The 16,260-nt window shown below is 38.0% G+C and overlaps 1 protein-coding gene across 1 annotated transcript in view; it reads right to left on the bottom strand.

The window, feature by feature from the left end:
- bcr (BCR activator of RhoGEF and GTPase) overlaps positions 1–16,260 on the bottom strand; it is a 92,178-nt gene that overhangs the window by 21,267 nt on the left and 54,651 nt on the right. The window contains exons 8-16 of the mRNA XM_067422645.1: positions 13,289–13,429; positions 4,871–4,992; positions 4,379–4,544; positions 3,813–3,932; positions 3,632–3,707; positions 3,445–3,549; positions 3,113–3,187; positions 2,900–2,997; positions 2,318–2,449 (exon numbers count right to left, since the gene is read on the bottom strand). Coding sequence (XP_067278746.1) covers positions 2,318–2,449; positions 2,900–2,997; positions 3,113–3,187; positions 3,445–3,549; positions 3,632–3,707; positions 3,813–3,932; positions 4,379–4,544; positions 4,871–4,992; positions 13,289–13,429 — 1,035 coding nt within the window. The remainder of the gene's footprint in view (positions 1–2,317; positions 2,450–2,899; positions 2,998–3,112; positions 3,188–3,444; positions 3,550–3,631; positions 3,708–3,812; positions 3,933–4,378; positions 4,545–4,870; positions 4,993–13,288; positions 13,430–16,260) is intronic.

Here is a 16,260-nt window from a genome sequence, read left to right as displayed (position 1 = left end):
CTCTGGGGAGGGGACTGATAGGTCAGCTGATCTGACGTTGTTCTGTATGTGACATTTTCAGACAGGACACATGAATTATGGATGATTTGATGCCTTAAAAGCCAGGGCAGAGGGAATAACACCCTACCCATTAAAAAGAAGATTAAATGTCTGGAGTATAAAGGCCAGTCCCCATCTGGGACCATGTCTCTCATTAGACCAGATATACTTTTGACCGGACTCACTGAGTGCCCAGATGGAGAATGACACTTAGCTTACAGCAGTTTACATGAGAGACACGCTAATTTATGCCTGCAACTCACCTGTTTAACCAGTAGGAATTTGACATATAAATGCCAACAACAATACATAGGATAAATAATTACAAAAATACACAAACATTCTAGTTGAACTCACTAACTAAATAGTGGTGGCGACAAATGACTAGTCGATTATCCATCCAATTTTTGGTTTAAAAGGGGGGGTTCCGTGTTTTTTTTCAAGACTTGGTTGTGTTTATGGGGCACAGTATAATGTCTTAATACTTCTTTTTTTTTTTTTTTTACGCCGTATTTTTCTTATTTTTTACCTTTATTCCACACCGCTGTCTCCATTGTCCTTTGAACGTTCTATGAAGCCCATCCCTCCGAAAATTGCAATGGTCTTAGATTGGTTAGATGCATGTCTGCAACACTCTAGCCTACAGCAACAGCTCTCTCTTTCGTAACGACTGCGACGTGGCCTCGCCCACTTTGTTGTGTTCGTGGGAGCAGTGTTTATGTTAATAGCAAGGGTTTATGATGTCACCAAGCCAGGAAGAAGCTCGTTGTAGTCCAAACCGGCTGTTTTTGTAGGCAATAACTTTAAAAGACTATCTCCGTTTGCATTGAACTTTCAGCGCTGTAACTTTGGAGATACTGTTTATGCTCAAGCAGCAACATTACACACTAACTAAAGTTAAAAAGTGAAATGGCTTGCAACCGTTTTTTTCCGTACCCTTGTTAACGGATTACAGCTTTCACAATGCATGCGGATTCGGTTCGGCGAAAAGTTCCAAAACAATTTTTTGATGTGCTGGATGCGCTGAATTAAAGTTATATTGTGCATTGTTTGCATTAAAATAAACATGTATTGACCCGAAAATCTAGTAATTTCACAACAGATGCATATGATGTGAATATAGTTTATGATTCTATTCTGTTTCAAAGTCATTATGAGGCTTTTTGCCTCGTTTAAAGCAAGGAAAACAACATCATACCTCGCATTTAGCTAAATAAGGAGACATAAAAGATAGCACTTCCTTCCTCCTTTCTTTTTGGAGGTGGAAAAGCAAAGTTCTTTATGGCCTGCTGGATTTCTTGAAAAAAAAGAGAAAGATTTATGAAATAAAAGTCAAGATTTTTTGTCTATTGTAATATGTAATTTTTAACATTGACTATAATATATGTTTAAATGTTTTGCCACTTGCGTTGCGTGAGCAACTTAATATATAAATCTAAACACTACATAAATGTAAAGGAATTGGAATAAAGAAATTGAATAAAACGTTGTTTATATTATAATAGTACTTTTAAATGTGTAATCTATGAAAGAGTGTATATAAAATAATTGCAATGATGACAAGCCATGTTCAATAGCCTAACAACTTTTAAATTTACAATAAAAAATAATGAATAAATGCTGTGTTTTGCAAACGTAGCAAATATGAAAGCACAACAGCGCGCACGGCTCCTGCATCAGCAACTTTAGTTTGGTTTGAGCTCGCTATGCACCCTCCCGCTCAAATACACCGATACACACGCTAACAGAAGATTGGTAAGTGTTGTGAATCGTGATACAGTCAATTTGTAAGTTGTTGTTAATTACCTGCTTAACTATAGCTACGTTTTCTTGAGGTTAAGTAAATGGGATATTTTGGTTTGCCATGGAAAACTGTAGTCTAGCTAGAGTGAACAAGCAAAACACAAGATTTTGTAAACGCAAATTACAAATACCCTGGGGCTAAGCCCCCCTTGTCTTCCAATCCTAGTGACGTCCCTGGTACCAACCAAGTGTTGTTATTGTTTACTAAAACTATTAAAATATTTTTTTTGTTAATTGAAATTAAGCTGAAATCAAATAAAATTAGATACAAAAATAAATGTTGCCTTATCAAATAAGTTTAAGTACTTAAATTACTAAAACTAAAACTTTACTAAATCTAAACAGATTAATACAAATGACAAAAACACATAAAACAATAAATTAAAACACAAAAAAATAAAGCTGATTCAAAATATATAAATAACAATGGCAAAATGTTTGTTGCAGTGTTTATGCAGTGTACTGTAGATCATACCGCGATTTGTCCTTTGCCCATAATTCTATCTGTGCTGTCTCCGTCATCCCTGTTCATCTTGGCTTTGTTGTAGCTCTTTTCGTAACAGAGTAGACGTAATGTGTGGGAGCCCTCCAACTCGATCTCAAACTCCTGAGGCAGAAACAATACAGAAGAACTACATTACCCAGAACATACATATACAACAAATACAAATACAGTATACAGTAGCTAAAACTTTCTTTGGGGGAAAAACTATATAGATAAAATATAAATAAAAAGCTGCATTATACTGAATAATATTATTATTATAAATACTAATATGTAATAATATTCAGCTGTATTCAACAAACAGTGTAAGGGGACCTCAGACCAGATTTAACACCTGCTATGCCTCATTTTCTTTTCCCTTTCTCCCCTTTACTTTAGGGGACGGTAATTGCTCGTAATTAAAATCTAATATAATTTGTCCAGAAGGCCTTCATATTCCACATGGCCTCACTTATGCTGCTCTTAATTAAGAATTAAGGCCTCAAGAGCGTTTCAGCAGGCAGGTCTTTTCATATCGGAGGGGTATAGACAGGGACGGACATGTGGGATTACCTCATTCCATTTGGGCTCTGTGGTGTATCTGTACACTCTTGTTTTGGCTTTATTCACAAAGATACCGAAGGAGTCCACCTCTAATGTGCAATACAGATCTGAAGAGAGGAAGAGGATGAGTTAATGATGCGTAAATCTGGTGCTAGAACAGGCTATGCAAATGTATACATGATCTTCGATGAGCACAGAGAGCTGAAGGAAAAAGACACATACTTAAGCTCTGTTTAAGTCCAGAGGCAGAATGGACAATTACATTCAGGAAACCGTACAGTCCAGTAGATTCATCCTCTGTAAGTGAAGAAAAAAAATGGAGATGGACTGTTCAATGCATTTTAATTACATAAAAAAATCATAAAAATTAAATATTTAAATACAAATGAATAATAATCATTTTCTCTGGATTTTTGCCTGTAATTTGATCAGATTGCTTTGGATAATATATGACATTTGGCCAATTTTGCACTGAAGAATCACCCACAAAATAACCAGGAGGATTTAACAACAGCAGAGCTTTGATTTTATGTTGCCATTAAGACCTTGCTTACCATCTTTATTGACAGTGAGGGGTAACTGATGGACAGTCTGGAGTTTGACACATGAGTTGGTGAGCATCTGAAGCTCCATGGACGTCAGGCTGAAGCTCTTAAAGCCTGGAAAATAAGTAAGCATTCAGTTGGAAACCACACCTGAATCTCCTGATCTACTCCTGATTTCAGTGTCAATGCCACTCACATTTCTTCTGCTGTTCTCGAATCACTTCCTTCCACTCTGCACGCTCGTAGTCTGATGAGATCAAAAACGTGTAGCTCTGAAATGCATAACCAACACGGACTGTGAGCATGAGAAGGAACATTGAGGAGCATGAGGATGAAAATCAGATGCGACAGAAAGGCTGTGAATCACTGGCTCTTACCTTTCCACTGCGGTTGTGCACTCTGAGGGGCATATTAGGAGAGTTCAGCAGCAGTAGCGATTCCTGTTCTGACAGCTTCTTTTTAAGCCTCTCCATAACCTTTGACCCTTTGTTGGCTCTCTATTGAGGTAGGGAGTAAAAAGAAATCTTAAAACCTAGTATGTTGTCTAATTAACATTTAAATGCATGTATGGTTGCCCAAGAAATGCAGTCTAGATAAGCAAGACAGCTTCCTACAGTCAAATATTCACTAATATTCTAAAGTTTTGGGGTGGTAAGATGTTTTGAATGTGTTTAAAAGAACCAAGGCTACATTTATTTGATCAAAAATACAGTAAAAACAGTAATATCGAGAAACATTACAATTTAAAATAATTGTTTTCTATTTCAATATATTTTAAAATGTAATTTATTCCTGTGATGGCAAAGCTGAATTGTCAGTGTCACTTGATCATTAAAGCTATAAATATATACAAAGTTTCTATATATAATTTTTTTAAAATTTCATTAAACTGATTACAAATTATATGACAGTTTAAGTGAAAGTTGCCTAAAATATCCTGTACCCTTTCTCTCTGGATCTCACTCCTCAGGGATGAGATCTTGATCTTAATTGCATCCAGCTCCTCATCAGTGGCCTGTGGGATAGACAGGGGCTCTGAATCTTCCGCCGTTTGGAAGGTGAGGTCAGCTAGAGGAATGTACCACTTGGAGTCATACTGCTGGCTCTTCCTGCAGACAGACAACACAGGGGGGAGATGGGGTGATGAGGGAAATAATTTAATATCCAGGCAAAAATACATCCTAGAATCTAATTATAGAGCATGGATGATGGTGCAGACTGGGCCCACAAGTCTGAAGAGTCAGGATGTTAGGCTCAGATTGTGAAAATAACACGCATATGGTAAATGAGTCAATACAGACAACAACCATATAGACAACACCTATATGGTAAATGCAAGCTGAATGTCATAAAAATAAGAAGAGAGTGATTAGATAGAATTGGGGAAAGATAGAAATGAATAGAGAAGATTGGAGACAACAACATTTTTCCTTACCCTCCGATCTGTTTCTTTAATTTGGCACAGAGCAGGAGGTCAGTGAAGAGAAAAACATGCCGTAGTTTCCGGGCCCCTTCCACAAGCTCCACTATGAAGCTGTCCTTCAACAGCTGACGGTTCTGACATAGTACAGAAAAAATAAAGTAGGCAAATTTTAATAAATAAAAGAAATAAAAGAAAATAATATATATTATATACACACATATACAGTCAAACCAACATAGTTAATTTATGTAATTGAGGATAGCAAAATAAAGTAAACTGTGACATATTATGCCCTAAAATTCTTCATACAGTGGACTACCAGTAAAATGTATAAAGATGTGTGACCAAAATTAATCAGACAATTTGACCTGACGATGTTGTGCTGAAGTTTTTTTTTTTTTTTAATTGGTAATGTGACAGCACAGACTGAACTAAATGAAGCATTGCTTGGTCACTGTTTACCTAAATTGGTATTATCTAATTGTGCACTTAAATTTAACAGCTGACAGCTGATTGGTTGATTGTAATCCATTACATACCTTTCTATCAAAGTTATCTGACATTACCAAGAGTTTATCTAAGTTTAACTCTCAGTTCTTTTCATATTTTGTTACCATTTTCTTAACTAAACGAATAAAGCAAATAAACTGTGATAATGTGAGAAAATGTTGAAGATGTTTGAATACATTTTGGTTTGACTGTATATATATATATATATATATATATATATATATATATATATATATATATATATATATATATATATATATATATATATATATATATATACACACACACACACAGTAACTTGATCCTTCAGACATCATTCTGAGATGGTGCTTAAGAAACTGTTCGTATTATCAATGTAAAAAACGGTGGGGCTGATTAATATTTTTTTGTGGAAACCTTGATTCTTTTTTATCAGGAATCTTTGAAGAATATATTTTCTTTCCTACTGACCCCAAACATTTATATTAGGATGTGTCAAATATAACAGAATAATTCTGACTTATCTGAAGTGCCACTAGGGGGCAGTCCCACCCTATTTTCAAAAACAACATCAACTCTCAGAAAAGAGCAGCGACCTGGTGTTGATGAGTCTTTGTGTTTATGAAATGAGAAAATTGGGAGGACATTTTGAAACAGGTAACTCCTGTCCACAGATCATATGCTAAGTGATAGTCCTGCAAGCTTAAGCGTTAGTTAATGTGTGAAAACACGTATACGCATAACACGGCCCCCGGCCACATGTCACGCATCAGTGCTCCCATAGCAACACGTCACCTCTGCAGTGGGGAAACAAAAGATGATATCACAAGCATCTCATCCAATTGGGCGCTCTAACCTGGCTCCGCTCACCTTCACATTCAAAGATTACTCATTTTTTGGTGCAACGTCACTAATGTTGTTGACTCACCCAAACATATAATCACTGGGTGCTGGTCTGGAGTGAATTTCCCAATGATGTGCTGTCTGCAGCTGGGGACACAGAAGAGATGGAAGAGTCGCCACATACTCATTCCAAAACTCCCAGCATGCCAGATGCAGACATAATGTGCGTCACTGCATTTCAAGAACAAAGTGTAATGGCTTGATTTCAGCTTATGCCACTGCCAAAAATGAGATTCCTATTCCACATGGCACCATTTTCAGCATACAGAAGTGCAGTGGCCAAGAAAAAAAACAGCCCCTCTCCACTACCAAAAGGAAGAGCAATTACATAATTGAGTCAATTCAAACAGTTCAATTAGCGGTTAACTCTTTTTCTTCAGCTCAGCCATTTTGTCAGTAAATAATTTTCAGAGTCCTGTGTAGGTAGATGGTTACTGTATTGAAATTGGGTAGATGATTCCAGTACTGAACGCAGAGACTCAAAAAGCAGTTTGAGTCCAAAAGATCACACTCAGCAATACTGAAACAGGATCCTAGGAAACACAATGTTCCAAATGCTCCCACACCACCAAGATTATACTGGTCCTGTTTCAAAGGGGAATCATGCAGGAAGCGCATACCACTGCGAAAGAGGTTGTCCAAAACGTGTTTGCTAAACTCTAAAATGCGGGGGGAAAAAAGAGAGGGCCACATGTTTACAGGAAACAATGGTTTCTGGTCACATCAGGACGAGTGAGGGACCTTTAAAAGATCTCACTTAGCCACAAGTCTTTAATCACTCAGTACATATTTATGATTCTTGTCTCAATGGTAATGCATTCAGCCACCCTGGAGATGGTATAAACAGGGAGCTTTATTGTTGTCGCATTCAGATGCATTTAGCATAATGACCTCAAAAATTTGTCAATAATTAAATCAAATTGTTGTTTTTGTTTAGTTATTGTCATAGTACTGTTAATATTATTATTGATATTAATTATTGTTTTTTTATTTTCAGTTGCATAGTGGCATCACAAAAATAGGATTTTAACCATAGACTAAAAGAAACATTGCACATAAAAATGTACCCCTAGAAGACCAGTGACTGTTTGATGTAATTTTTCCTATATTCTTTCCATCCAACAAAGAACAATGTTGTCATGAAAACATACACCCAACAGCACACACTCTTCTTTCAAAGAGCACCATATTTACATGACTGGCATTTCCAGAACAGTCTCACTGCATGTGAAATGCACAGACTGTGCAGAGACAAAAGCCTCTTTTCCTTTCTCTTCTTCACCCTGCAAGACACACGCACACACACACACACACGCGCGCACACACACACACGCACACACACACACACACACGTCCAAAAACAAACAGGCCTGGTATCCTACTTAAATTTCTTCTGCAAACACTAGACTGTACTGCAATATACACTGTGTGCAAATCTATACCAGTATCGTATCAGACTAATGCGAACATGATGTGCTTTTTTTCTGTCTGTAAAAGAGGAGATGCTCAAATGAGCTGTCTCAGCTCATCAGATGACATTTTTTAACAGTTTGCCTCTAGTAGAAACATGACAATGGCAATATCTCATTATCACCCACTACAAACGGCTGAAACCAACATAAACAGCCATAAAAAAGAAAAGAAAAAAGAAAAGAGTAGCTTGTGAAGCATTAACTGCATGTTTATGAAAGAAAAGCCCAACATTTATGTGCTTAAAGGGTTAGTTCACCCAAAAATTAAAATTATGTCATTAATTACTCACCCTTATGTCGTTGGACACCCGTAACACCTTCGTTCATCTAGGGAACACAAATTAAGATATTTTTGTTGAAAGCTGATGGCTGAGAAAGGCTTCAGAAAGGCCTCCATTGGCATTCAGTATATTTCCACTGACCCACTCACAAGACCCATAAAAGGCACTAAAGACGACATTACAAAGTCCATCTCACTACAGTGGCTGTACAATAATTTTACGAAGCGATGAGAATAGTTTTTGTGCGCAAAAAAAAAATCTAAATAATGACTTTATCTGCCAAGTTATTGTCTTCCATGTAGGTCTCTGGAACTCACTTGGAACTCACGCAATAGCGGCGCTCCTCCTCTTCCAGGTCATGTATTGAACGGTGGAGCTGCACCATATTTTCGCACATGCGTAGAGTTCACGTCAATAACTTAGTGGATAAAGTCGTTATTTTGATTTTTGTGCGCACAATAATTATTTTCGTGGGATTGTAAAATTACCGTACAGCCACTGTAGTGAGATGGACTTTGTAACGACGTCTTTAGTGCCTTTTATGGGTCTTGTGAGTGGGTCAGTGGAAATGTACTGAATGCCAATGGAGGCCTTTCTGAAGCCTTTCTCAGCCATCAGCTTTCAACAAAAGTATCTTCATTTGTGTTGCGAAGATGAACGAAGGGCTTACGGGTGTCCAACGACATGAGGGTGAGTAATTAATGAAATCATTTTCATTTTTGGGTGAACTAACCCTTTAAATCACTTCTCAATAGATTCTCAACAAAAAGCAAGAAGCAAATCAGATGAAGAATCTGTGTGTGGTATGTGGAAATGCATACGTTTGTGATAGTTGTGATAGTTTTGAACAGAGCAGGTGGCTTTGAAGAGCCCGAGGTCATCTGGTTGTGCGCATATTCGTTTGGTGTGTATCTACTGTACAGGATTTAGCATGTTAAATTGCTTTCGATTGCGTTAATGTGTTAGTGCATAGTGCATACACTTCATATGCATATTAGTCTGTGTGTGTACACGTGTGCAGCAACATATAAAGCCCATCACACAATGCTGTGCGCTTGTATTGCAGACGCTCAAAGCGGCTTTCTGAAATCGGCAGGTTCATTTGCATTTTAATTAAGTGACTTTGGCCCAGCTAGTGCAGGCCTCTGGGGCCACCCTGAATCTCTTCTCTCTCTCTCTCGCACTCTCTCACCCGCATACCTTCAGCTTCCAGCACGGGTAACACTAGAAGCCCTAGCTAATCAACACAACCATGACCTGAACAATCAAGCTAATGCTTCTAGCTGCCAACTGCTATCAGTTCTGAAGTTACTCTTAAGTAATGAGATCATTGTTCATTGGCATCTACCAAAGAAGTATGGCACCATACTTTACTTCTCTGCTCAAGCTATAGGTATCTCTATAAATGAAAGAAATTATTTAAACAATAAAAAGAAATAATAATATAAAAATTATAGCTGATACGAAAAAGCCAATAATTATTTTGTTATGGTAGGAATAAATGGCTAAATCAATGGATAAATGGCTATAAAAATAGCATTTCAAATATACGGTTACGCTATTTTGTCTAAATATATTTAAAAAAAGCAAAACTAAAATCTAATATCAAATTTAGACATCACAACAATAGTGTACAGTATGAAAAATGGATATGCATTTAGCTAATTTTACATTTCTTTCCAAAAAAAAAAGTATTACATTTTCTGCAGACATATAAAAGGTGTTACAACAGTTGCAAAATTAGACAAGGTGTCTGAAAAAAAGGATTTTAAGCAACAGAACAGTTTAACACAGCAACAGACCACCACGGCAAGGCACTCAATAGCAGCCAATACAGTGCTCCAGGTTTAAGGATCTCAGCGATCCTTTGATGGAATGACTAATTTTTTCAAGGTGGATGCATTGCAAAACCTCCCTTACCCAGTCATGATGTGATGGAGGCGAGGTATGCTTCCACTTAAAGAGCATGGCACGTCTGGCCAACAAAGGGGTAAAGGCTATGATGCGGTGTGCTGTGACTGGTATATCCGGGGTTGGGGAAAAAGGCCAAACGGTACAGTCAAAGAATTAGGGGCAATGGTAGCATTAAGAGCCTGTGAAAAAGTTCTGAAAATATCCGACCAATATTCCATTAGTATGGGGCAAGACCAGAACACTTGAAGACTAAAGATAACATTTAACAGATTTACTGAATGATCTGAGCATTGAATGATTTGGGGAAATGAGCAGGTACCATACCTGTCAACACTCCCGTTTTTGCCGGGAGTCTCCCGTATTTCACACCCATCTCCCGCCCCCCTCCCGTTTTGTAATTTCTCCCGGAAATCTCCCGTAATTTGTATGGCCCAAACCTCGTTCTTTGAATAATCACAAATATGTTATTCCAAGGTTGTTCAGTTGCCAGATCTTGTATGAAATGGCGTCTCATACAATCGACACATTGCACAAATTTCAAACCCTTGTGGCCTCGACCTGGCAACCTAGTTGCGCTGTTGATATCTGCGCAGGGCGCGGGAAGTTGAATCAAGCATCATTAGTAGAAACCATGGTAGAAACGAGAGAAGACTCCACTGGTAAATATTTATTTTCTGTAATCCCCTGACTGTTACATTATATGATCACGAGTTTATTCATGCAAATGCTTTTATTCATGCAAAATGCATTTAAGAGTGACAAGATAAAGAGAATGTGCTGTATGAAAAACTCACACAACGCCCAGATTCAAGTTCTATTTCGCGCTTTAACAAACAATAACACACACAATTATGCCGATATGCCAGTTTTGTTAAGTTTCTTCGTAAGAGCAGCCTTAAAAAGTTAAATAACATCTTAAATGAGTTTAAAGAGGTGTGAGAAAATGAGATGTGTGTGAGATAGGCTACGCATCATGTGCGACAGCGGAAGATCTTTTAAAGTGACAGTAACCACTTATAATGACAATGTAAAGAACAAAAGTAATTGCTCACTAAATATGCTCTGCTCTTGACTAAATAACTTTAGTACCTTTAATAAGGATTAATCTATTTATAATTCATAATGTATGTAGTGCAAACTGATAACATGTATTTTTCCTACTTGTTAACTTCTTGAGCACTGGTAGGCTACAAATGAAATGTGAGGATTTTTTTTTTATTATTCACTTAAATTAAAAGTAATATTTTTTGAAGCTTAATAAATGTTAGTGTGTTATTTCATTTAAGTGTGAATTAAATATTATTTCATGGAGACATCAGAAGCTGTATTACTATCAGTGATACTGGCCTAAAAAGATAAAAAGGTTCCAATAAACAAATTTTTATGTTGTTTCTACATTAATTTGGAGCTAATATACATATTATATACATGTTTTAATGGCAATTAATTAAGATGAATCACAGAAACAAAATATCAATATAGTTAATTAAAAAATACGTATTAATATAAAAAATATGTATTAATTTTAGATTTTAAAACATCTACCCCGGATTTTGATACCCAAATGTTGACAGTTATGGCAGGTACAGTGATATATTATACCATTGTCTGTTAGAAAACTCAATTCTAATTGGCTGGAAGGTTAATGCACAGGTAGTTCCAAGTCAGTTTAAGCACTGCACCAAAAACAAAAGCAATGTGCACACAAAGAAACAGGTGCACTGAAACTTGTTGTCAATGGTGTCCAGAGACTTTTATTAATAAATTAACTTTGTGCTCAACTGATACATTATATTACTCAGCAAGGATGTTGTAACGTCACTGCACAGAGAGATTGCACAGGTGTAGGTTATTCATATGCACATCTCTCTCTGTCTCTCTCGCTAGATAGACTAATTCATTCAAATAAATGTTATGATTCAATCAAATAAATGTAACCTTATCAAACTACTTTATATCTGTCTGATTTAAAGCAGATAGAATGATCTAACAAGTGTAGCTGACAAAGATAACTCTATTTTTAACCCTTCAACTTGTCAATGCTGGCAAATTATCATGGTAAGCGTCCGACATTGATGAATAAACAAAAAAACTTAACTAATATATTGTGCCTCTTTATTCACCAACAAAATATTTTACAAAAACAATTTTACAAAAAAGTAAGGTGTAGCTATACAGTTGCTAAGGTGTATGTAATTAAAGTATTTTTTATAATGCTGATATATGGTTGTTATAATCTAGGTGCTTGCAAGGTCCTCGTCAATAAGATCAGTTAGAAGTCAGTATCACAAACGTGTCGGTTGCCAGAACTAAATGGCATAGTTTATTACTCATGATCTATTTAAATCCCTGAAGTATGAGCAATAGTATTAGTGAAGCTAGTCTTCAGCTAATAAAGAAATGATGCTTATTAAATCATCTAGAAGCTATAAAAACAAAAGGAAGGTAAACTAAAGCTTGTATTTTCTTTGACTGGACCGAAAGACAATAAGCTCCACAACAACACATTGATTTCCATGAGTTCCTTTCATGCACACACTATCAATATTTGATCAGTTAGTCTGTCCGCACGTGCCCAAGGGACGAAGGTGGGAGTGTTGTAGAGAGCGGGAGCAAACTCCCCCTCACCGTTTACTCAAAATAGGTGGAGCCTGTTCCACACAAGATGGCCTTTTATGAATAACCAATGAGTTGCGAGTCAGAGCAAGGTGGCTCATTAAGGCAAATTACAAGCCAACGGTGCTCACCATCAATCACAGCAACAATTCATCTGCCACTCTCCTGAGGCCACATTGCTGGAATGAAGAGGTTTGGCACAGAGAGTCTCTGTGTCTGAAACCAAACATATCTTTAATTCCCAAGATCATTTCAAGGGTGAGTTTCCTTGCCAGGGTCAGGAGGGGTATGCGCGTTCTTACCGCCTGTAACTAACGACATCATCAAGAATATTAGTAAGCAGATACCGAAGAGGTGATTAAAAATAATTCTGAGCACAAACAACTCAAATGCAGCAAAGAGTTCAGTAACAAATAGAGGATGTTTTATTTATAGCGTAAATCCTCTGTGGAGATTGAGAGTATATGCTAGTGTGAAATAAAGAGAAGGCAGTGTGGCCCAAGGATAGGTTGTGCGGATAGCAAAGGGTGGGTTGGCTCTGAGATGGATGGAAATGACTGGCTGTATATCCTGATGGGAGTTCATTGGCTGAATTGCTTCAGGGCACCTGCAACTATGTTGCGACCTGGAATTTTGACATTTCTTTGCCCTTTAAAAATACGCTTTTGACAAATACTCTCCATCGTAAAAAGATGGAGGACGTATGAGAGCGAGGGAGAGAGGTAAGATGGAAGGAAAGACGTTTTTGCACCCACCTCTCCCTTCTTCACTGTCATGGACTGGCGGCGAGGTGTGCTCTCTTCGTTAATGCTGGACAGGAAGTTCTGTGAGATGCGGAGGGCGTCTTGCAGGAGGGGGTAATCTGGGTGACTGGTGGGTGTGTGTTTCAAAAGATCCTGTATAAAATACACACAAACATCAAACGTAAAATCAAAATGGATTTTATTTTATGATTTAAAAAAATGCACTTTTGGAATACATTTTTTTGATGGCTGTCCATGCAACACTAAAGATTGTATGTACACTCACCTAAAGGATTATTAGGAACACCTGTTCAATTTCTCATTAATGCAATTATCTAATCAACCAATCACATGGCAGTTGCTTCAATGCATTTATGGGTGTGGTCCTGGCCAAGACAATCTCCTGAACTCCAAACTGAATGTCAGAATGGGAAAGAAAGGTGATTTAAGCAATTTTGAGTGTGGCATACTTGTTGGTGCCAGATGGGCCGGTTTGAGTATTTCACAATCTGCTCAGTTACTGGGATTTTCACGCACATAATGTGGCAGTCCTGTGGGTAAAAATGCCTTGATGATGCTAGAGGTCAGAGGAGAATGGGCCGACTGATTCAGGCTAACAGAAGAGCAACTTTGACTGAAATAACCACTCGTTACAAGCAAGGTATGCAGCAAAGCATTTGTGAATCCACAACACGCACAACCTTGAGGCGGATGGGCTACAACAACATAAGACGCCACACTCATGTCCACTACAAGTAGGAAAAAAGGCTACAATTTGCATCAAGCTCAACAAAATTGGACAGTTGAAGTCTGTAAAAATGTTGCCTTATCTGATGAGTCTTGATTTCTGTTGAGACATTCAGACGGTAGAGTCAGAATTTGCCGTAAACAGAATGAGAACATGGATCCATCATGCCTTGTTGTGCAGGTGCCACATACCATACCACTGTGCAGGCTGGTGGTGCTGGTGGTGTAATGGTGTGGGGGATGTTTTCTAGGCACACTATAGGCCCCTTAGTACCAATTGGGCATTGTTTAAATGCCACGGCCTACCTGAACATTGTTTCTGACCATGTCCATACATGTACCCATCCTCTGATGGCTACTTCCAGCAGGATAATGCACCATGTCACAAAGCTTGAATCATTTCAGATTGGTTTCTTGAACATGACAATGAGTTCACTGTACTAAAATTGCCCCCACCATCACCAGATTTCAACCCAATAGAGCATCTTTGGGATGTGGTGGAACGGGAGCTTCATGCCCTGGATGTGCATCCCACAAATGTCCATCAACTTCTGGAGGCGAAAGGGGGTCAAACACAGTATTAGTACGGTGTTCCTAATAATCCTTTAGGTGACTGTACATTGGATCTGTAAAGTATTCAGAGCTTCACTTTTCCCACATTTTGTTGTGTTACAGCCTTATTCCAAAAATGGATTAAATTCATTATTTGTCTCAAAATTCTACAAACAATAACCCATAATGATACATAAAAAAAAACAAAACAAAAAAAACATCACATGTATTTAAGTATTCACAGCCTTTGCTCACTATTTTTCTGTTCCACCTTTGGCCCCAATTACAGCCTCAAGTCTTTTTGAGTATGATGCTACAAGCTTGGCACACCTATTTTTTGGCAGTTTTTCTCATTCTTCTTTGCAGGACCTCTCAAGTTCTATGAGGTTAGATGGGGAGTGTCAGTGCAAAGCCATTTTCAGGTCTCTCCAGAGATTTTCAATCTTGTTCAAGTCTGGGCTCTGGCTGGGCCACTCAAGACATTCACAAGAGTTGTCCCGTAGCAACTCCTTTGTTATCTTGGCTGTCTGCTTATTGCTGTTGTCCTTTTGGAAGGTGAAACTTCACCCCAGTCTGAGGTCCAGAGTGCTCTGGAGCAGGTTTTTCATCAAGGATGTCCTTGATCCTGACTAGTCTGCCAGTTTCTGCTGCTGAAAAACATCCCCACAGCATTATGCTTCCACCACCATGCTTCACTGTAGGGAAAGAGTTACATTTTTTTTTCATCAGACCAGAGAATTGTTGTTTTTTGAGATCAGAGATTGGGTCCTTCCAGTGCCTTTTGGCAAACTCCAGACGGGCTGTCATGTGCCATCTGGCCAATCTACCATTCAGGACTGATTGGTGGGGTGTTGCAGAGTTGGATGTTCTTCTGGAAGGTTCTCCTCTTACCACAGAAAAATGCTGGAGCTCTGTCAAAGTGACCACCGGGTTCTTGGTCACCTCCCTGACTAAGGCCCTTCTTCCCTGATCGCTCAGTTTGGCAGGGCGACCAGCTTTAGTAAGAGTCCGGGTAGTTCCAAACTTCTTCCGTTTACGGATGATGGAGCCCACTGTGCTCATTGGTAGCTTCAATGCTGCAGAAATTTTTCTGAGCCCTTCCCCAGATATGTGCCTCAATACAATTCTGTCTTGGAGGTCTAAAGACAATTTCTTGGACTTTATGGATTGTTTTGTGCTCTGACATGCACTGTTAACTGTGGGAACTTACTTAGACAAGTGTCACCACAAGTTCCAAATCATGTCCAATCTACTGAATTTATCACAGGTGAACTCATCAATTTGTAGAAACATCTCAAGGATGATCAGTGGAAACAGGATACCCTTGAGCTTAATTTTGAGTGTCATGGCAAAAGCTGTGAATACTTGTGTACGTGTGATTTTTTTATTTTTTAATATACTTGCAAAGATTTCAAACAAACTTCTTTCACGTTGTCATTATAGGGTTTTGTTTGTAGAATTTTGAGGAAAATAATGCACTTAGTGCTAATCCACTTTGGAATAAAGCTGTAACATAACAAAATGTGGAAAAAGTTAAGCACTGTGAATACTTTCCGGATGCACTGTATACCATCATGGTGCATTCACATTGCTATGAATAAAAGAAATTCCAACGTGCAATAAGGTGACTTCAGGGCAACAAAGCAACTGTTGCAAATACAATTTTTTCTTTTTGTCAGAAGTAG

This window comes from Pseudorasbora parva, chromosome 18, assembly GCF_024679245.1.
Source record: "Pseudorasbora parva isolate DD20220531a chromosome 18, ASM2467924v1, whole genome shotgun sequence".
In the NCBI taxonomy this organism is placed as follows: domain Eukaryota; kingdom Metazoa; phylum Chordata; class Actinopteri; order Cypriniformes; family Gobionidae; genus Pseudorasbora; species Pseudorasbora parva.
Note: the sequence above shows the minus strand (reverse complement) of the source record. Positions and strands in the feature narration are given on the sequence as shown.